Raw genomic sequence first — 21657 nt, 5'->3', positions numbered from 1 at the left:
TCAGGAGTGGCTGCATTGTCTTCTTCTGTGGTCCTGATGAGTCCTAATTGACTAGGATCAGAAGGAAGGAAAAGAAGACCTCCCCTATCAGTGGACTTGGGGAGCGGCATGCATTCAGAGGGTGGAGGAAGGGAGGGATTGGGATGGGAGGAGGGAGGAATCATAGGGGGGATACAAAGTGAATAAAGTGTAATTAATAAGGAATTTAAATAAATAAATAAATAAATAAATAAATAAATAAATAAATAAAATTACAAAAAAATTTAAAATCTCAACCGTTCTATTTTACCAATAGACTCAGGATCCAGATGCTGTGGTGAAAATCTGTTAGCTCAGAGAGGCAGAGAATGCTGGACCACACCATAATCACCTGTTTACAATAAACAGAAAGTTCTAAGATTAAAAGTGTGTGATAGCGCGCAACCAAACAAAACAATAAACAGGGTTTTACAGTTCATAGTCTTAATGGAATCAAAAATCCTGCAACACTCCTGTGATGAGCTGGAGACAGGGACAGGATAATGCCTGGAAACTTGGTGTACATATCAGCAAACAAAAGGCGGTCCCAGCCAGGTGTGGTGGTTTTTGCCTTTAATCCTAGCACAGGAAAATCTCTGTAAGTTTGAGGCCAGCCTGGTCTACATATTGAGTTCCAGCCGAGTAGGAGCTAGTGGTGAGACCCTGTCTCAAAACAACAGCAACAACAAAACAAAACTCCACAACAAGCAAGCAAGCAAGCAAGCAAGCAAAACTTCAAAAAACCAAGAGGCAGTCCCAAACAAGGTGGAAGTTGAGAACCAAGAACAAAGTTGTCCTCTGATCTCCATATTACTTCTGTAGCACGTGTATGTTAGTGTACTCATACACAAGTTAGTATATATGTTAGAATACTCACACGTACACACATACATATGCATGCATGTGAATACAGATTTCAAAAAAATAATTGCTGGGCATGGTGGTTTATGCCTCTAATCCTAGCATTGAAGAGACAGGGATAAGAAGATTATTGTATATTTAAGCTAGGGCTTAAAAAGTCTCAAAAGTCTAACTGCCCCACCCCCCCAAAAAAAAACCAAACCAAAAATACAAAACTAGTTGACTAATGTGGTAGCAGATGTCTCTAACCCTAGCACTTGGTAGGTCAAGGCTATTTAAGGAGTTTGAGGTCAGCCTTTGTTACATGAGACTCTCGCAACAGCAACAGCACCCTAATTAAAATTAAGCTTTTCTATGTTTTCTAATTTTTATTTATTGAACTTTTTTTTTTTTTTTTTTAAGACAAGAGTTTGTCTGTGTAGCCTTGACTGTCCTGGAACCCACTCTGTGGACCAGGCTGGCCTCAAACTCAGATTTGCCTGTCTCTGCCTCTGCTGGGATTAAAGACCTGTGCCATTGTGCCCAACCCCTTGCTCGCATAGCCCTTACTGTCCTGGAACTCTGTAAACCAGGCTGGCCTCAGATTCACAGAGATCTACCTGCCTCTGCTTCCTGAGTAACAGGATTAAAGGTGTGTGCCACTATGCCTGGTCTGGACATGTGCTCTTTATATATATGAGAAATAATGCATATTTTATCCCATTGAGCAATCCAAGTTTGTGGTGCTATTATTAAGGTTTTTTAAAAATTATTTTTATTTTTATGGGCATTGGTGTTTTGTCTGCATGTGTGTCTGTGTGAGGGTGTTGGCTTTTCTGGAATGGGAGTTACAGACAGTTGTGAGCTGTCATGTGAGTGCTGGCAATTGAATTCAGGTCCTCTTGAAGAGCAACCAGTGCTGTTAACTGCTGAACTATCTTTCTGGCCCTTTATTAGTTTTTTTTTTTTTTTTGTGACACAACACTGTAAACCCTGCCTTGGAAATCCTGTGCCAACCGCAGGGAGCTAATCTAGAGAATCTCTTACATTGTATGGTGAAGTGAGAAGCAGGAACATGGAGGTTATGAGGTTCGAAGAAGGGTCAGATGAGAGTGTTAACTCGAGAGTAGCCATTAGGAAGAAGACAGTCACTTGAGGGAGTGGTAGAAGGGAGCCTGGCTCAGTTTCATTTTCCTCTCCTGAATTTTCCCCTGGGCATAGCAGGAGCTACAGTGCCTACCTTTCCCACACATTTTAATAAGCTTTGATAGGCATATCTTTATGTGTATCACCACTACAATCAAAGCACAGAAAATTTCCACAGCCCAAAGGTACCTGGGAGTTTTTTTTTTTTTTTTTCCTTGACAATTCTTATCCTGCACTCCTGGTCCCAAGCAATTGCTAAACTGGTGTCTAGAATGGTGTTTCTTTTCTAAAGGTTCAGGTAAATGGAATCTGATTAGCATGTATTCTTTTGTGTTTTGAGATTTGCCTATAACGTTTTATGTGTCAATGATTCACTACTTATTTTTGCTGAGAACTATTCCATTGTATGAATACAAAGGGTTTATTTATTTCCTGTTTGGTGGGTTGCTTCTGGATTTGAGCCAGTTAGTATAAATTGCAACTAAAGACCAAGTAAAATCTTTCTAGAGGTGTGTTTTTCATTTCACTAGGGTTGCTGAAACATATAATAAGAATATATTTAATGTTGATTTTCCAATTTTAAAAAATAATTGGTACATTATGTACATGTCTGGGATATAGTGTGATTATTTGATCTACAAATACAATGTGTTATAGTCACATTAGGATAATTAGCATTTCCGTGTTCTAAACACTAACATGTCTTTGCATGAAGAACTTTCAAATGCCTCTCTTTTTGTTCTTTAGAAAAGAGTGTCAATTTTATTTTTTTAAAAAATGCCAAATTTTAAAAAGTTGTTTCATATCACTTTGTGGGGAAATGGGACCCAGGAACTATGTGAGTAAGTACTATGTGAATAACACCGGTGCCTTGTGCCTGGGGCATGTGACACCAGCAGACCTCTGACAGGGGCCCCTGAGGGCTTGTGAGAAGGAATGTCTCCTCTTTTGAGCAATGCTCTTCCTTAAGGAGGATCCCCAGGGCCTCTAGGAAAGTCATTCCTTCATTCTATGTCTTGGTAGCACACATCACTCACTCATTTTCTTCTTCACTTCTACCACCAGGATCATGTATATGAACTTCTCAACACCATTGATGCCTGCCAGTGTCATTTTGATATCGTAAGAGTCTTTGTAATGTTTTTCTATTGTAGAGGAGAATTAAAACTGTAAACTGAGGTGTAAACTGAGACAGGGGAGGGTGGGACAGAATCAGATAAATGACTGTTTCATTTGTTCTTTCTCAGGACTGTAGTTCTCATTTATTTTTAATTAAAATACTTATTTATTGTGTGTTTGTGGGCGGGAAGGTTTATGTGTTCACGTACCATAGCACATGTATGGAAGTCAGAAGAACCTTTGTGGGAGTCAGTTTTCTCTTTCTACCATGTGGGTTCCAGACTTAGATAGTTAGGCTTGGCAACAAGTGCTTTTTACCCACTGCCATTTTGATGGTCTGACACTGTAATTCTTTTTAAAAACATAAGGTTAAATGCTCTTAAATAGTAAGCAGAACATCAGTGTGTTTTAAATAAATAACACAAAGTTATACACTAGCATTTTTATTTCACATCTTTTAATCCTCCAGTAGTACCTTATTTCCTAGTTTCTTTGTATTTTTTTTTTTTTTTTTTTGCTACTGGGCTTGCTACCGGGCTCTTTGAAGCTAGGGCCTTGTGTATTCTAGGAAGAGCTCTATTACTGACTTAGATTCCTAGTTCAATTTTTTTTAAATTTTCTTTACTTTATGTGCATTGGTGTAAGGGTGTCAGGCCTGGAATTACAGACACTTGTGAGCTGCCATGTGGGTGGGTGCTGGAAATTGAACTCAGTCCTTAAGAAGTGCAGACAGTGCTCTTAACCACTGAGCCATCTCTCCAGCCCCTCCTAGTTCTATTTTTAACTCTCTCTCTCCTTCATTTTTCAATTCCTGCTCCTTCTTCTTCTTTTGGTTTTTTAAGATAAAGTTTCTCTAGGGTTTCTCTATGTAGCCCTGGCTATCCTGGAACTCCATCTGTAGTCCAGACTGGCCTCAAATTCAGAGATCCACTGCCTTTGCCTATGTGCACTACCATGCCTGGCCAAATTTTCTTATTTTGTGACAGGATCTCACTAAGTTGTCCAAGTTGGCCTTAAACTTACTCTGTAGTCTGAGCTGGCCTTGAACTTGTAATTCTCCTGCCTCAGTATCCAGAGCAGCTGTGATTATGGCTAGTGTCAAGGTATCAGGCTCTCCTGTATCTTGAGCTCATGTTTAGCACCTGACCTTTGTTTCAATTTTCTTTTGAAAACTTTTACTTCTAATAGGCATTGAATCTGTTTATTACTGTAATGGAGAAGCTGCATGGCCAGACTAATTGGCCACATTGATCTTGAGATTATTATTTATTTTCACTGTAGAATCTCAACTTTGACTTCACTCGGAGCTACCTGGACTTGATTGTGACTTACACCTCAGTCATTTTACTCCTGTCACGGATTGAGGACCGCCGGATACTCATTGGCATGTACAACTGTGCCCACGAGATGCTGCACGGGCATAGGTGAGTTAGAAGGAGGTAAAGTGCTGCTGCATGGAGACAAAGGGACTTGTTGTCATGATTTCTCCTATGAGAACCTATAGTCCACATGGTGTCCCAGGCAAAATAAGATACGTTTTCACATACAGTTAACTATTAAATCTCTGCCAATGGATTATCCACTCAGTATTATCTCTGATCTATTTATAATCCTGGACTGGCTTCCACTTTGCTTTTCAGGTTATTAAAGGCACAGACAATTCATTTTAGTATTCAGAATTAATACCAGTAAGGTTAAGCCATTAGAGGTAAGTAATGTAAGATAATACACATTAAAGATAATTGGAAGCCAAATAGAAATGGATGTTGGATTATTTGCAATTCTGTCCTCCATTCATTAATGCAGTATAAATATTTAAAGGGTGAAAAAATGAAACATGGAAAGATGAGAGTGAGACACAGCATGGTTTTCTATGTGTGATGTGCATTCCCCCATGTCTATATGGGTTATCTTGGCACAAGCTTTAAGAGATGAGCTTAGAATCTTTGTCTCCCCTTTGGGATTTTCAGAGATTTAAGTGCAGGCATATTTGATATAGATGAGTGAGTGCAAATTTATAGGATAGCTGTTATGCATCCAGCCCTGTCTGGGGAGCCTACAAGAAAGAAACTTTCATGGACCTGTTCAAAACTGTGTGGTTATTTCTAACCATAACTTGGTACACCTATAGTTGGACATCAGTATATGTAATTCACAGGCTAGCATATCTGTATTTGGAGGGAGTAGGAAATGGCAGCCTGTGCACATATCTGCATTATCCTCTATGTAACATATGCTGAGAATAGCCCATAACTCTTTTCTCTTCTGCTTTCCTCCAGTGACCCCAGTTTTGCTCGACTGGGCCAGATGGTATTAGAGTATGACCATCCTCTGAAGAAGCTGACAGAAGAATTTGGACCTCACACAAAGGCGAGCTCCCTGAGAGAGAGGAGAATCATCCAGGCAGAAGCATTCACATTCATCCTTGACATTAAGGGTTTATTTGCCTCTTTCCACAGGCTGTGAGTGGAGCCCTCCTCTCTCTGCACTTCCTCTTTGTTCGGAGGAGCCAGGGTGCTGAGCAGTGGCGTAGTGCCCAGCTTCTAAGTCTCATCAGCAGTCCCCCGGCTATGATTAACCCCGCCAATTCAGACACAGTGAGTTCCCTCTTCCTTCTGTTACAAGAGTTACTCTCTGCCAAGGCCCTCTCTCTGGAAGGTGCTTTTATTGGGAGACATTAGCCCCCAGGCTTTTTTAGCATTCTTCTAGGGCCTACCTCTAGGTTGGTCTCTTCTTAAGAAGCTAAAAAAGTCATGACTGATGTTGAGTTTCTGATTGGATGAGGGTTAGTATGTGCCTGAATTAACACATGGATGGAGCCGAGTCAGGAGGGTGTGGTGGCATATTATATTTATGCCTCTAGCTCTTGGGAGAGTGAGGCAAGAGGATTGCCATGTGTACACAGCTAGCCCTGCTTACATAGCAAGTGTCAGGCCAGGCGAGGCTAGAGTAAGACCTTGACTCAGAACCCACCAAAAAAGAAATGGAGTCGTTAGGCTTAAGCAGGAAGTTGTATCAGGAGTCTGTTAACTAATAAATGTTGGTATTCAGACATGACAGGCTTTATACTTTCCCTCAAAGAATTTAGAGGATTGAAAGGAAGATATGCCATAGAAATGCAATTGATGGCATATTTCTGTAATTTCAGCAGTTGGCAGATAGAAGCGCGAGGACTGCCACAGTTTGAGGCCAGGAAGGACTATATAGCAAGAACTTGTCTCAAATGATCAAAAATAATAAAACTATGTGGGGGTGAGGTAGAGGGCAGGGTATGATCGCTCTGCCGCTGTGAGAACCTGATTTTAGATTGCTGGCAACTGAATAAAGGCTGGACGCAGTGCTGTGGGTCTGTACTCTCCGCACTGGGACATGGAGGCAGGCAGATCTTCAGAGCCAAGCTGATCAGCCATGAGCTCTGGGGTCAGTGAGAGACTCTGTCTCAGAAATATAAGGTGGAGAGTGAGGAATACAGGTGATGACATACTCTAGTCTCTACAAGAATATGCATGAGTGCGCGCACACACACACACACACACACACACACACACACACACATTTACAACTAATGGTGAGAGGTCGTTGATAAGTTCCAAATGAGTGTTTACATTTCAAGTATGATTAAAGAACATAATGGAAGATGAAATTATGAGATTTTAAGTTGAAGCTTTTTGAAAGTATCTCAGTGTTGAGGAGATGTTATGCTATACAAATTTTATTTGTTCTTACTTCCAGCCTAACCTTGTTCTTTTCCTCATCTATGTCCTTTGCCCCTCAGTCCCTTTTCGGTACCTTGTTTCTTTGGTGGCAGCTTTCCTAGATGTTGTCTCATTAAAGCGCTTTAATCCAGTTTGGTAAAAGAAGTTATTTTTGTTTGTTTTTAGTGCTGGGGATTTCACTCTGGCCTTTGTGCATGCGAGGCATGAATTCTCCCCTAACTTCTATTAAAAACAATTAATTACACTTTTATTGATTTATTTTGTATCATAAGTGGGTGGAGCACAAGTACAGGAGTAAGAGAACAACCTTCAGGAATCAGCTCTGTTTCTTCACTCAGGTTGGCAGCAGGCTCCTTTACCGGTTGAACCATCTTTCTGGCTCTGTCCTTTCCTTAGAAGTCCTAGGCAGCCGCTTGACCCTCTCTACCTGTCTTCTCATAGATGGCCTGCGAATATCTGTCTGTGGAAGTGATGGAGCGATGGATCATAAGTAAGTTGTCGGAGCAAATGGGTTAGGGCATGCAGTACTCCCAGAAGCATACTGAAAGCCTTCTTTGCTTCTTGCCCACCTGCAGTTGGGTTTCTTCTTTGCCACGGGTGCCTCAACTCCAATAGCCAGTGTCAGAAGCTGTGGAAGCTGTGTCTGGAGGGCTCCCTGTACATCACCCTCATCCGGGAGGATGTGCTCCAGGTGCACAAGGTCACTGAGGACCTGTTCAGCAGTTTGAAAGGGTGAGTAAGTTAGAAGATGATCTTTGGAAGGTATAGACTCAACAACATCCATTTTCCCAAAGTATAGGTGGTAGGGATTAATTTTAACTTTTAAATATTTAGCAAACACTTACTCTATGTTGGTGCCTCACTTGATTTTAGGTATAGAGAGATTACTAAGATACTGTGAGGCCAGGCTGCCTGATTTGAATTCAAGCTGAGCCACTCACTAGCTGTGTGACCTGGGTAGGTCACTTAACTTCTCCATACCATTAGCTCAGTTTCCTCATCTGTAAAAGTGTTGCCTCTCATTCAGTTGTCATGGTATACCCCTATAGTCTCAGCACTTGGGGAGGTGGCAGCAGGAGGACTGGGCTTGCTTCACAGTGAGTTCCAGACCAGTCTAGGGTATACAAGACCCTATCTCAAGATCTAAACAAAATCAAGTAGGCACAAAGAAAACACAGAACCACAACAAAATGAAGATGTATCTCTCTATGACTTTGTAGTTTTCTGAAGAGTTCATGTATGTAAAGTATGTGGAAAAAGATCTGGTATAGTACATCATGAACTTTTTTTTTTAACGTATCAAGCTGAGTTTGGTGGCACACAGTAGTAATGACAGCATTCAGCATTTAATGCAACATGGGCTACATGTGAGACCTTATTAAAAAATATGGCAGTTGCTGAATTACTCAGGAAAGCTTAACCTTTTTTGTTTTATATGTGCTTTCCCTAACACTTTGGGCTTTCTTACTCTTTCCCTGCAGTTTACTCTCACTCCTTTTTTCCATGTGATTGCTTTTCTACCATGTGTCTGAGTTATGTTCTAACTCAAATGGCGTGGTTCTCTCTCTTCCTCTTGCCTTCCTCCTGTAGCTTCTGAGAATTGCTACTTGCCTGCCTTGTCCCCACCCCTACCCCAAATTCTTCTCTTAAAATCTAGTAAAATTGTTTTTAAGCTTAAAAAGAAAAATTTACAAATTGTTGGAAAATAGTCAAATAGTTGTGACAGAACAGGGGTTTGGGACACAAAGTGCGGTGTAAGCAGGAGGGGCATTAAGGATATTTGCACTGGCTTCGGAGGTTCTGAAGAGAATGGGGGACAGACAGACATGAGTTAAACAGTTGCAGCAAGAGAAATACCTCAGTTCCTCCCAACCCTCTTTCTTTCTTTTTTCTTTCTTTCTTTCTTTCTTTCTTTCTTTCTTTCTTTCTTTCTTTCTTTCTTTCTTTCTTTCTTAAGAAAATATTTTATTTATTTTATGTATGAGTGCTCTTTCTGCGTGTATGCCTGCACACCAGAAGAGGGCATCAACTTCAAGTATAGATGGTTATGAGCCATTATGTAGTTGCTGGGAATTGAATTCAGTACCTGTGGAAGAGCAGACAGTGCTCTCTCTAATCAGCTGACTCAACTCTTCAGCCCTTTTTAAAAGACAGGGTTTCTCTGTAGCCCTGGATGTCCTAGAACTCACTGCATAGAGCAAGTTGGCCTCAAACTCACAGAAATTTGCCTGCCTCTTGAATGCTGGGTTTAAAAGGTGTTTACCCCAAACCTAGCTTGAAGTTCATAGCTTTTAATGCAAAAGAAAATGTGCTTAGAGGTTCAAGTTGGACAGCTTGGGTTACAAAGGTGGGGCTATGAAAGTTGGTTTTGGAACAGTGAGTTGCAATATCATATCTCTGTCTTAGAGTTTGAATCTGTACTCAAGAGGGTCAGGAGTCATTGAATGAATTCAAATGAAGCAGTTGAAAGGATCAGATTTGCATTTTAGAGAAGATTACTGCTATTACTGCTCCAGGGGAGAAAGATTAGATGGGCAAAGCTAGAGGCAGGGATTAATTTAGTAAATTAAGAAGAATTGAGGATGTCAAGAACTCTGAGATGGGCATCTGGTATTCCTTAGGGTAGAGACATGAGAACTATAGTAAGTGTGGGGAAAGACTATGATTCAATTTTTATTTTTAGGTTTTTAGTTTATTTTTATGTGCATGAATATTTTTCTTGTATACGTGTCTCTGAACCATGTGTGTGCAGTGCCCATAGAGGCTAGAAGAGTGTGTTGGATCCTCTGGAACTGGAGTTGGAGATGGTTGTGAGCTTCCTATGGGGGCAGGAGCCCCATCCCAGATCCTCTGCAAGAGTAGCAACTTCTCTTAACTGCTGATCCCTGTGTATTTAATTTTGAGCACGCTGAACTGGAAATGTCTGTAGGACATACAGGCTAAGTATGTCAGGCCTCTTGCTGTGTGACTTAGTAACTAAGCATGTTATCTGGACCAGATGACAACTGGTGGCATGTTTTTCAAAGCCCTGAGAATAGTTTTAATTGTTCAAGAAGAAGAACAAGGACACACCTTTTGAGAACATCAATATTTAAGAATGAAGCAGAGGCAGGAAAGTCCATGATAGACACTGAGGAGAAAAAAATCAAGCCAGTGGAAGAAAGCATGGCAAGAAGGAAGGACCTGTTACCATATGCAAGAGAGTGTGAAGAGAATGAACAAAATGGGGGTTGTAGAAGTCCATTGGATTTGGCTACAGAGGTCATCTTTGTGTTCTGTGAACAACCTCAATTGTGTGGTGAGGTTGAAAGCTGGTTTCAGTGGTTTTAGGGGTGAGTGGGGGATAAGGAATTAACTCAGTGTCACTGTGAAGGGAGAATGGGCTTAAAAAAAGAGGAGGAAGGCATGGAATTGAGGGAGAGGTCAGATTATCTACATTTATTTCTGGTGACAAATATAACATCTGTAAATGCAAAAGAAATGAAGCCTCACCTCCCAGAATTATTTAATGTGTGTGCTCCAGGTGTGTGTGTGCACATATACAGAAGTATGCTTGTGTTTTTAACTTTATATAAAAAGTTATGGAAAAGCATTTGGTTCTACATTCTACATTATATCTATGTAGTTATTTATCACTGCATTTTAGATATCTTTGAATATCAGTTTATAGAAACTTTTTCTTTTTTTGTTGTTTGTTTGAGACAGGTCTGACTTTATAGATCAGGCTAGCCTCAAATGTGTTGCATTTCTTCTGCCTCAGCCCTTGAATGCTAGGATTTAGGCATGAACCATGGCTCTGGCTAAGACTTACCTTTTTTTTAACACTTGAGGGGTTGGAAAGATGGCTTAGTGGTTAAGAGGCACTGGCTGCTCTACCGAAGGATCTGGGTCAATTCTCAGCACCCACATGGTAGCTTAAAATCATCTGTAACCCCACTTCTGTGGCATATGGCTCCTCTCTGGTCCCCTGGGCACCGTGTACACATGTAGAGTGTAGATGTACATGCAGGCAAAGCACCCACATATTTTGAACAAAATTTCATTATGTTTATAACATTATGTATTTACAACATTTCTCTCTCTCTCTCTCTCTCTCTCTCTCTCTCTCTTACACACACACACACACACACACACACACACACACACACACACACTCCCACATATACACACATACACACACAGAGTCTCATTATGAAGCTCTGGCTGGCCTGAAACTCCCTGTGTAGATCAAGCTGGTCTTGAACTTGAAGATATCTGCCTGCCTTTGTTTCCTAAATGCTGGGATTAAAGGTGTGTGCTATACACTTCTGTTCCATTTCTAAAAGTTCCTCTGAACTTGAAGTGTATAAGGTGGGAAATTTATACAGCTCTGATATTCTCTTGTTGCTTTTAAAACTTATTTATTCTGATATTATAATGTAATTGTATAATTTCCCCATTTCTTCCCTCATAGCACTCCTATATATCTTTCCTTGTTCTCTTTCAAATTCACAGCATCTGTTTTTCATTGTTGGTACATGTATATATATGTATATGCATATATATTCTTAAATGTAACTGGCTCAATCTATATAATGTTAATTGTATTTATGTTTTCAGGGCTGACCATTTGGTATTAGGCAACCAATTGGTGTGCTTTTTCCTGGAGAAGACTATTTCTCCCACTCTCATTATTCCTTCGTTGCCTCCAGTGCTTTGTGCAGGATTGAAACCCTGTGATCTTTCCTCTCTCTATTTTGGCATGCCTATTGTTGTCAGCTTGTGTGTAAGCAGTCATGTTGGCAAGACTTTATGAGTGTAGGTTTTGACATTACTAGGAGAAAAAAATCTTACAGAAAACCTCCTGATTCAGGCCATTCTAACTTCTGTGTTACTTTCACAAGCGAGTTTCTCCCATCATGTTGTGAAAGCACTTCTGAGTGTGGAGAGTTACTGTACAGGACAGGTAGAGAACTGCCAGAAGTTTGGAAAATAATCTAGGCAGGGGAAACATTCAAGACCATGGCTGCTTTTCACTTAGTACAATAGATGAAGTTTATGACCTTGTGATGAATCTCTGGTTGGCCATCATTTGGCTTCTGTGGATCCAAGGTGATAAGTGGTTTATATGAAAGAACACTTTTTGTTTTGAGCAATGGAGCATTTGAAGACATGGGGTTTTCTCCAAGAGGGATAAAGTCCTGGAGGAAAAGATGTACTACAGTAGAAAGTATTAAATATTAAGAGTGTGAATTCCCACTCACCAGAAATGATACCATAAACATAGACGATCTTCTTTGCCCATCTCCAACGTGAGTTACTGGTACTGGACTCTTTAAAACTATTCAGGACATATGAGGTTCTGCTCTTCTTAGAGACTGTGCATAGGAGCTTTACCTAAAAATAAGCAGCACAGCAAATACAAGCCGTGTGGCAAACTACTATTCAATGTATTCCCTGAAGTTCTGCAAGTTTTGCTTTGTTCTTGGAAAGTCCGCTTATGCCCTAGAAATAGAAATTTCTCTCTAAATAATAAAAAAAGGTGTGTGCCATATAGGACTTGAATTTTCTATAACTTTTTTATTAAACATTTTTATTGTATGTATGTGCATATGATATGTATATATATGTACATATGTGTGTATGTGTGTGCATGCATGTGTGTACATATGATGTATATGTGTATATGATGTATGTGTATGTATGTACATATGTGTGTATGTGTGTGCATGTGTTCATATATGTGTGTGTAAAGGGGCTTGTGCAGGAGAGGTCAGAGACAACTTTGTGGAGTCTCTCCTTCCACCTTTACCTGTGTTCCAGGGATGGGTCAGAGGTCACCAAGCTTGGAAAATAGTCTTGTGCAGCTCCCTAATGTATTGTTGATGAACATTTGACATTTGAACTGTTTCTATTTGAAAAGAAAATTTTAAATTTTAAACAAATGCTTTTCTTTCTTTCTTTCTTTCTTTCTTTCTTTCTTTCTCTCTCTCTCTCTCTCTCTCTTTCTTTCTTTTCTTTTTCTTTCTTTTTCTTTTTTTTTGGAAATGGAAGTCTCTATGTAGTTCAAGCTATTTTGGAATTTTCTGTCTCAAACACAGGGAGATTCCCTGCCTCTGCCTCCTAAGTTAAACAGATGCTTTAGAGAATATTCTTTGACATGTTTTTGTGAACATATTCAAATGTTTCTGTAGGATCAGTAACACACTTTAAATTTTCTATTTTCTCCCCTGTTCCCCAAGCTAGGGATTAAACAGAGCTTTGTACATTCTAGGAAGGTACATCCCTAGCCTATATATTTCTCCCTGTATATAGCCTGTATTTTAGTAATAGCTTTTTACAAAATTCTTCTCCCCTCCTGATTGTCTTATTCACAATATATTAAGGGTTAGGACTATGGCTTAGAGGCAGAATGTTTGCTAGCATGTATAAAACCTTGGGGTTTAATCCTCTGCATCGGAAAGAAACAAAACAATACCCTTCTCTAAAACAAAACAGAAAACAAAACAAAACAAAATACAGTAATGAGAATATTGGTCCCTCAACAACCGAGGAGTATTATTTAAAAAAAAAAAAATTGCCAAAGGGGTGACAAGATGGCTTAGCAGGTGAAGGCATTTACCACCAAGCCTGATGAGTTCCGTCCCTGGAAACTACATGGTTCAAGGAGAAAAACCTTCTTTTAAACATTGTTTTCTGAACTTTATGTATATGCCATGGCACACACACTCTTCAACCCCACAAATAAATACATAGATAAATAATTTTAAAAACCACCAACAAGAAAAAAAAAGAAACATTTAAAAGAACAAAACAAAAGAACAAAGAAACAAGAACATAGTAAAGAGAATTAATTTCTAGAGTTGAGAGAACTTAGTCTTTAAACAGAAGGTACAGGAAATAGAAATGGGTATATATTAAGTGTTCTAGTGAGGGGAAAAGCTGCTCGGTTCCTGTCTCCAAGGACAGCAGCTAATACATATGATTTATAGTTCAAGAAGTTCTTTGACATAAATAATGTGATTTGATCTTTATGATAACTTAGGTATATATATGTTTGTGTGTGTGTAAGAGAGAGAGAGAGGGAGAGAAAGAGAGAGAGAGAGAGAGAGAGAAGACAGGAGGCACAGTCTGAATGTCCTCCAGTTAATGAGAGGTGGAAATATGGACTAATTCTAGAGTTGGTTTTTTTTTTTTTTTTTTTTGACTCTTAATCTTGTATCCGTCTGCCCTACTGGATGGAAGTTGAAATAATTATCTATTAGCAGTGCTATAGAGTTGAATACTGATTTAATAAGATAATTCTCAATTCCAAATGCCTTTAATTTTCATGCTAAGTTCGGTAAAGGAGAGGCTTGAGAAGGGAAGTTATGAGAAGTTATAAAGTCTCTGCCACTAGCTGTGGCAGCAGCTGCCAGAGAATGAATGAAGACAGTAAGAACTCAGAGAGCAGGAGCCACTTAGTGTGGAATTCTGCAGGTCTCTATTAGAAAAAAAAAAAAAAAAAGACATGATCAAACATTGCAAATGAACCACAGCAATAAAAAGGTTATTTAGTTTGGTGATCCAAACGTTCACATTGACCTCAGGAAAATGGATTGTTCAGTGTTGGAGGTCTTGTGAGATTGGAAGCATCAGTGAGAGGTGAGGAGTTGGTGGTGTGTGAGAATGGGTGAAGTTCAGGGTGTTGGGGTCAAATGAGGGTTTCCAGAATAAGGGAGGCTTTAAACTTGCTTGTTGAGCATGGAAAATAAGCCAACACACATACACAGGAATAAAAAGTAATAGATAACTGGTGAGCTAAATACCAAGACACAGTGGATGGGGATGGGACCTGTAGTAATCAGGGCTGGAGTAGGGAGGTGGTGATGAAATTTCTACTTGCAAATGGGTGGTGTGGTGTTTGTGAGTCCCTTCTTCACCCCGATCAAATCTGGAAGGTATCCAGTGGGAGCACAGTGTGAGAAAGGGGTCCACCTGACCCTCACCATTGGAGCCCAACTGACAACTGCAAGTCATTTCCTTCCCACAGTGGCATATTGTTTCCTTTTCTTTTTCCTCATCTCTTTTCTTTTCCTCCTTTACCCATTTTTCTCTCTCTCTCCTAATTCCCTTGCCTGCCTTTTGTTCTTTTGACAGATTCTCTGTATATATGCCTGGTTGGCCTTGGGATCCCCCTGCTCTGCCTCCTGAATGCTGGGATGACAGGCATAGCTTGGCTCCGATAGTGATTGTCTTTGCAGAATTAAGCATAGAACAAGATGGTCTCCAAGCTGAGACTCTTGTTTGCATAGGGTGAGAAGAATGGGTGAAAATCCTGTTAGTTAGGGAGCCTGTACTTACTAACTAATGGCATGACACTTGATATGTCAATCCTCAGGTACAGTAAGCGAGTGGCAGACATCAAGGAGAGCAAGGAACATGCCATTGCAAACAGGTAAAGGTGGGATGTGGGCCTGGAGGGGCTGGGATAGGAATTTCTCCAGACTTTCCACTTCAGCACACTAGTTTTATACAGACTTGTGGTCTTACCCTAAGAACTCCCTGCAGCCCCACAGCTGGTTGTAAGTTTAGCACTGAGCCTTCCTCCTGCCTGACACCCCTCCCAAAGTGCAGCTCTCTTTTGCACTACTTCTGGGGAACTTGTGAAGGAGGAAAAGACAAAATTCTCTACTTTCCACTTTCCTTCCTCAGTGGCCAGTTTCACTGTCAACGCCGGCAGTTTCTGCGGACAGCTGTGAAGGAGTTGGAGACTGTGTTAAATGATGAACCAGGCCTGCTGGGTCCTAAGGCAAGAGAAATGTTGGGAGAGGAATTATGACCAATGGCTATGTGGGTGGAGACTTAGTATTCATGAGACAGCACATGCATGCTAGTATGTGAGTGTGGAGGTCAGAGGGCAACCTCAGGTGCTGTTCTTCAGAGGCTGTCCATCTTGGTTTTTTTGAGACAGAGTCTTTCCCTGGCCTGAGGCTCAGATTGCCCAGTGAGTTCAGGGATCTGAAAATCTCTGCCTCCCGAGTGCTGAGATTACAAGTGGGTGCCATCATGCATGGCTTCTTTGTGCATGGGTTATGGTGGCTGAACACAGGTCTTTATGCATAGCACTTTACCAATAAAGCCATCTCTTATGCCCTTTTCTGAGTTTCTTATGATCAATTTATATGTGTGCTGAATCTGTGACTCTCAAAGTACCCAAATGTTTCATGTTTTCTCTTGGCTTCATCATAGCATGCCATCTAACAGCTATTTGTATACTTGGCCTATCTTCTGTTTGAGTGTAAACTAATTGATGACAGAGCTTGCTTTCTGTTTTAAATCATATAAATACCCATTAAGTATGTCTAAAATTTAATTTTGTTGAGAGGGAAGGGTATTGACTGTGAGCCAGGACCAACATATGTGTGTGTGATTCTATGTCACATGGTTCAGCTTTCTGTGCGCCTGTTTCTAGATGCTCTGGGTGTGGCTATACAATTATATCAGATTATTTCAATAGTTTTCTGTGTTTACTCCCCTCCCCTGTTTTGAGAATATAACCCAGAGTTTTGTACCTGAGAGGTAAGCACTCTCCTAACTGAGCTGTAACCCCACACTAAAATTAAAAAAAAATTTGTGAGTAGAAAATCCTTTCAAGTAGAAAATTCTAATGGACTTTGTCCTCTCTTAGGCCCTTTTTGCTTTCATGGCCCTGTCTTTCATTCGTGATGAGGTCACTTGGCTGATTCGCCATACAGAAAATGTCACCAAGATTAAGACACCTGAAGACTATGCTGACTCGTTAGTATTTGCTCAAGAACCTTGTCCTTAGACTGGGAGAAGCGGGCAAGGACACATCAAATGATCTAGGGGGATCTCCATCAAATGATCTAGGGGGATCTTGCCTTGTATGGCTGTGTTGTCTTCACTCATGGTTTTGTCGATGTCTGTCTCTGTCCTTGTCCTCATCTTTACAGGAGCATTGCAGAGCTTCTGTTCCTGTTGGAGGAAATGAGGGGTCTGGTCCGGCGACACATCAAAGTGATTCAGCAGTACCACCTCCAGTACCTGGCCAGATTCGATGTCCTTGTGCTTAGTGACATCATTCAGGTGTGTTCCACTGATGAGACTTTGGAGATTCAAGCACAATCCCTGATAATTTTTCCTCTGGAGCTACTCTGGCTGAATGTCTGTAATTTGGGTGTCAAAAAAACTAGTATACACTAAAGATGTATTAATCTCAGCAGATTTTTTTCCCCCTAAGCAAGAGGAGAGAAAATGGGAGGCCACATGGCAAGGATCCTAGGCAGCACACACTGTCCTTGCTTGGGTTTTCTGTTTTGGGCAATCAGCAATTCATTCCCCCTTCACACTCTGACTGACCCTGTGTGTGCATTTTCCATCCTATGGAACCTGTGAGCACTGGCAGCACCTTCCACTTTTCTTCTAGAACCTGTCTGTGTGTCCGGAGGAGGAGTCTGTCATCATGTCCTCATTTGTTAGTACGCTGTCCTCTCTGAGTCTCAAGCAAGGTAACTGGAGGAAGGCAGAGCACTTGCGGGCTGACACAGTTTTTTCTGGAAATATTGGTCTGTCAGCTAGAGCACCGGATAAGACAACTTTGAGGAGGTACATTCTATGCAGTCAAGTGCCAGGTGCTGTCGTGTCATTTTCTTTTACATTTGCTTCTGTTTTTTATAGTTGATAATGAAGAGAAATTTGACTTTTCTGGATTAAGGCTGGATTGGTTCCGCCTACAGGTAAGGTCCCCATCCAAAAGTTCTTCATCTTCTACAAGTCTCTCTTCCATTTTTAATTTCTTAAGCTCTGCTTCAGAGAATAAGTAATCCTTGAGAATTGCTGATTACACAGGCCACAACACAGGCAGATCAAATTATAGCCTCATGGCTTGGCTTCATCCCATTTGTCTTTTTTTCTCTCCTCTTCCCAACTCTAACCACAGGCATATACCAGTGTGGCGAAGGCACCTTTGCACCTGCATGAGAACCCTGACTTAGCCAAGGTCATGAACCTCATCATCTTTCACTCCCAGATGTTGGACTCAGTAGAGAAAATGTTGGTGGAAACCTCTGACCTTTCTACTTTCTGGTGTGTCCTGGTTCTGACCTCATTATCAGTCCAGTTGATGTTTCTGTCTCTGTGTCTCTCTCAGGTTTTTGAGAAAGGGTTTCTCTGTGTAGCTTTGGCTGTCCTAGAACTTGCTGGCTTATGGTGATTTTCCTGCCTCTGCCTCCTAAGTGCTAAGATGAAAGACATGTGCTCCATGTTCTCTTGTAAACTCCTTTAGTTGATTGTGTTACTTTAAGTTCTCAGGCCACTATAATGTAAAGATTTATTTTCCTTTATGGTGATGAATGTACGTCTCTCTGTGTGTATGCCGCTTGTGTGCGGGTACCCACAAAGGGCAAAGGTCCCTTGGCACTGGAGCTCTCGGTGGTTGTGAGCCACCTATAGGAGCACTGAGAACTAACCCTGGGTCTGCTCAAAGAGCAGTAAGTGTTCTTAACTACTGCTCTCCACCATGACATTCAGATTTAAAACTATGAAACCGGATGTGGTGATACACAGCTGTAATCTTAGCACTTACAAAGCAGGGACAGGAGGATCAGGAATTGAAGGTCATCCTTGGCTACTTGCTGAGCAAAAGGAAAGAATGAGCCTCAAAGAAACTGTCCTAAAAAACAAGGAAAGTTGGGAGCCTGCAGTAATACTGTGAGCTTTAGGCCAGCCTAGACTCTAGTGAGTCCCAAGCTTCAAGACCCCGTCTCAAAAACCAAAATAAAATAAAATAATAAAGTAAAATAAACATGAATGTTGTGGAAGTTTAATGTTGGGAAAGTAAGAAATAATTGAGAGGGCTGGAGAATAGGGCTGTTGGAGAATGAATACTTAACTGTCTTCAACAGATGACACTTGGCAATAATTAGTTAATCACTATGATATCTAACTCTACTCCTTGAAGGATCAAAAAACAAAAACAAAAACAAAAAACAAAAAAACTACTAAAACAAGATACCCCATAAAACACAAAACAATAGAGAAACCAAAACACAATTGTCATGTCTATTCTTTGCCATCTCCAGAAATGTAGAATTGTACCATGCACATGCTAAATACACATAAACATAATACTTATGAAAGAAAGGTGAGTCTCATGTACTTAATTTAAGCAGGTTTTCTGGAGCCTGAGTGTCGTATTTTGAGGGAATGTGATATGGAACTACTGAATTAGAGGGGATAGCCTGAATCAGGTGATGATTGCTAGGGAGGAGCTGTGAATTTTGTTCAGGAAAGGGAAGGTTATTATTTTGCAGAAGCCATTGCCTGCAAAGGTTAAGAGTCTATGGTTCCCTTCTACCTCTAGGACAGAGGAGGGAGTGGCAAATAGAAAGAAGAAAATTGTTGAAAGGGTCTGGTTATAAACCCCGGTTTTCTGCCTTCTTTTTCTGCAGCTTTCATCTTCGTACCTTTGAGAAGATGTTTGCTATGACCCTGGAGGAACCAACTATGCTTCGATATACCATTGCATTCCCCCTGATTTGTGCTCATTTTGTCCACTGCATTCATGAAATGTGCCCAGAGGAGGTAGATATCCTGACTTTCAAGCTCTACCATATCTTTAGTCATGTCTATTCTCTATTTATCAATATATAGTTCTAGGGGTTGGTTTTGATGGGAAGGGGATGGGCATAAGAGTGTGAAAAGTATAAAACATCTCAGTTTGATATAGAATGTTTCCTCTCTTTCTGGGTTTGCTTCTTTTTCCTTAGGTAAGGGTGGTTGAGGCAAGGAATGAGAACAGTGGGGGGGTCCTTTACACGAGGTGTTTCCTCCCTGGTCCTCTTCCACAGTACCCTCACCTGAAGAGCCATGGTCTTCACCACTGCAACTCCTTCCTGGAAGAGCTGGCCAAACAGACCAGCAACTGTGTGCTTGAGATCTGTGCTGAACAGCGGAACCTGAGTGAACAGGTGGCCCTTCATCCAGTCCAGTCTCCTCACCTCCAGCGCCTTTTCCTCTGGCTATACTTGTTTTTCTTTCACAGGCCAAATTCTCTGTTCCTTGAGCAGGGTTTGGGATTTTGTGGACTTTGGTTTATGACATATTCCTTCATCAATATAGTCACTCCACGAACTCTCTTGGAATTAGAATCACAGTGTACAACCTTCTGACATAGTGACATAGGGTAGCCATTTGCAGAGTTCATGTTGGAGAACTCTTCAACTGAGTTACAAAATGGCAAACACACACACACACACACACACACACACACTGGTTTAAGTAAGTTTGTGATTTTTGTGTTATCCATGGTTGCACATGATTTATGGTAGTAGGTTGGACATGCTCAGTGGATAGAAGCAACTAAAGCCACTCTCACTTGGGTAATTAGATTCCATTAAAATCTGTGGTCTGCTTGAAGAGTTTTGGGAGATGAACTTTGTCTTCTTTGCTTGATGCTTTCATGTTTGGGACAATAGCCCCAGATCTGTCTTGTCTAGTCTTTCTGTTTATCAGCATCCCAGTCTACAACTAACTGGACATGTTCAAGGACTCTAGTGCTGAGGGTCACTCTCTTGTCTTCTGGCTTCTTCTTTTTTTTTTTTTTTCCTCTTTTGATTGAATCACAACACCTTGTCATGATTACATCAACCCCTACATTTCAGAAAATCAGGAATAAGAAGTCAGTTTTACTCTTGTCCCTGGAGTCTTGAATTTCCCAGACTACCCACCCTTCCTGGATTTGAGTCAGAATAGTAGCAACTTTGGTAGGAGAAGAGGAAATAAGGTGTGTGTGTGTGTTTGTACATGTGTAATATGTGTGAGTTCAGAGAAACATATATTGTATTACTCAGCCTTTTCATTTTCTAATATGTCAGGTGAGGATATATATATATATATATATATATATGTATACATATATATATATATATTTACGGAGGTATAATATGGATTAGATGAAATAGAGTACACGAACTATTTGGTGTAGATAACAGTCAATAAACATTAGCTCTTGTGTTATGTGAATCTTAATGAACACTAATCTCGGGCTAACAGTTTTTGATGAAGATCAATAAGGAAGGCACATGATCCCTGTCTTTGGGAATGTTCCAGTGTAAGAGGAAGGGAAATACATCACTGAAAGGAGCTGGAGTTATGGGCAGTTGTGAGCCACTCTGTAGGAACAGTATGTGCATGTTACTGCTGAGCCTGATGCACAGAAGATATGCAAATGCAAATGAGGACACTGAAAGCTGTATTCATCACTAACTCAGTGTCTGCTATGCGCATGGTTAACAGGCTTACTCAGTGCTGTATCAGGAATGACTAAGTCTTGTGTGAATAATTGTTTGCGCCTCACACTGTTGTAAGCAAGTGAATGTTGGCCCTTCAGAGTTAACATTTTGAGTAAATAATTATTGATGCCATTACTAATAGGGTTACATCTTTGAGTACTGATTTTTGAATCAACCATAAACACTTTTATATTAATGTATCTTTGTCTATCAAGGTGGATTTAATTTAATTTAATTTTTGAACCAACTGTGTTTGAGTTTAAGAATATGAAGTAGGATTACAAAGTAACAAAATGGATTTTCTTGTATGGATCTTATCTGTTCAAAAAAGTAGTTCCAAAGTGATTTCCTAAGGCAACCTGAATATCAAGTGATGGGTTGTATTCTCTGTAGAGCTATACAGAGGAAGGAGAGATGCAGGACTGATGTGTGAGCTAGCTAACAAGAAATATACACATATTTAAGAAAAAGAAAAAAACAAGGAAAGAATATTGAAAACATGTGAACTTTGAGAATTTGGAGGGCCATGGTAGTCTGGGCAATTC

The 21657-nt window shown here is 40.5% G+C and overlaps 1 protein-coding gene across 1 annotated transcript in view; it reads left to right on the top strand.

Moving 5' to 3' along the window:
- Window positions 1-21657, top strand: part of Nckap1l (NCK associated protein 1 like) — a 56171-nt gene that overhangs the window by 13959 nt on the left and 20555 nt on the right. Inside the window, exons 4-18 of the mRNA XM_021652085.2 lie at window positions 3070-3126; window positions 4405-4547; window positions 5403-5493; window positions 5583-5720; window positions 7281-7329; window positions 7415-7571; window positions 15199-15255; window positions 15513-15609; window positions 16489-16598; window positions 16775-16907; window positions 17248-17329; window positions 17499-17557; window positions 17761-17906; window positions 19271-19403; window positions 19670-19789. Coding sequence (XP_021507760.1) covers window positions 3070-3126; window positions 4405-4547; window positions 5403-5493; window positions 5583-5720; window positions 7281-7329; window positions 7415-7571; window positions 15199-15255; window positions 15513-15609; window positions 16489-16598; window positions 16775-16907; window positions 17248-17329; window positions 17499-17557; window positions 17761-17906; window positions 19271-19403; window positions 19670-19789 — 1572 coding nt within the window. The remainder of the gene's footprint in view (window positions 1-3069; window positions 3127-4404; window positions 4548-5402; window positions 5494-5582; window positions 5721-7280; window positions 7330-7414; window positions 7572-15198; window positions 15256-15512; window positions 15610-16488; window positions 16599-16774; window positions 16908-17247; window positions 17330-17498; window positions 17558-17760; window positions 17907-19270; window positions 19404-19669; window positions 19790-21657) is intronic.

The sequence above is a fragment of the Meriones unguiculatus genome, chromosome 8, assembly GCF_030254825.1.
Source record: "Meriones unguiculatus strain TT.TT164.6M chromosome 8, Bangor_MerUng_6.1, whole genome shotgun sequence".
NCBI classification, from domain to species: domain Eukaryota; kingdom Metazoa; phylum Chordata; class Mammalia; order Rodentia; family Muridae; genus Meriones; species Meriones unguiculatus.
Note: the sequence above shows the minus strand (reverse complement) of the source record. Positions and strands in the feature narration are given on the sequence as shown.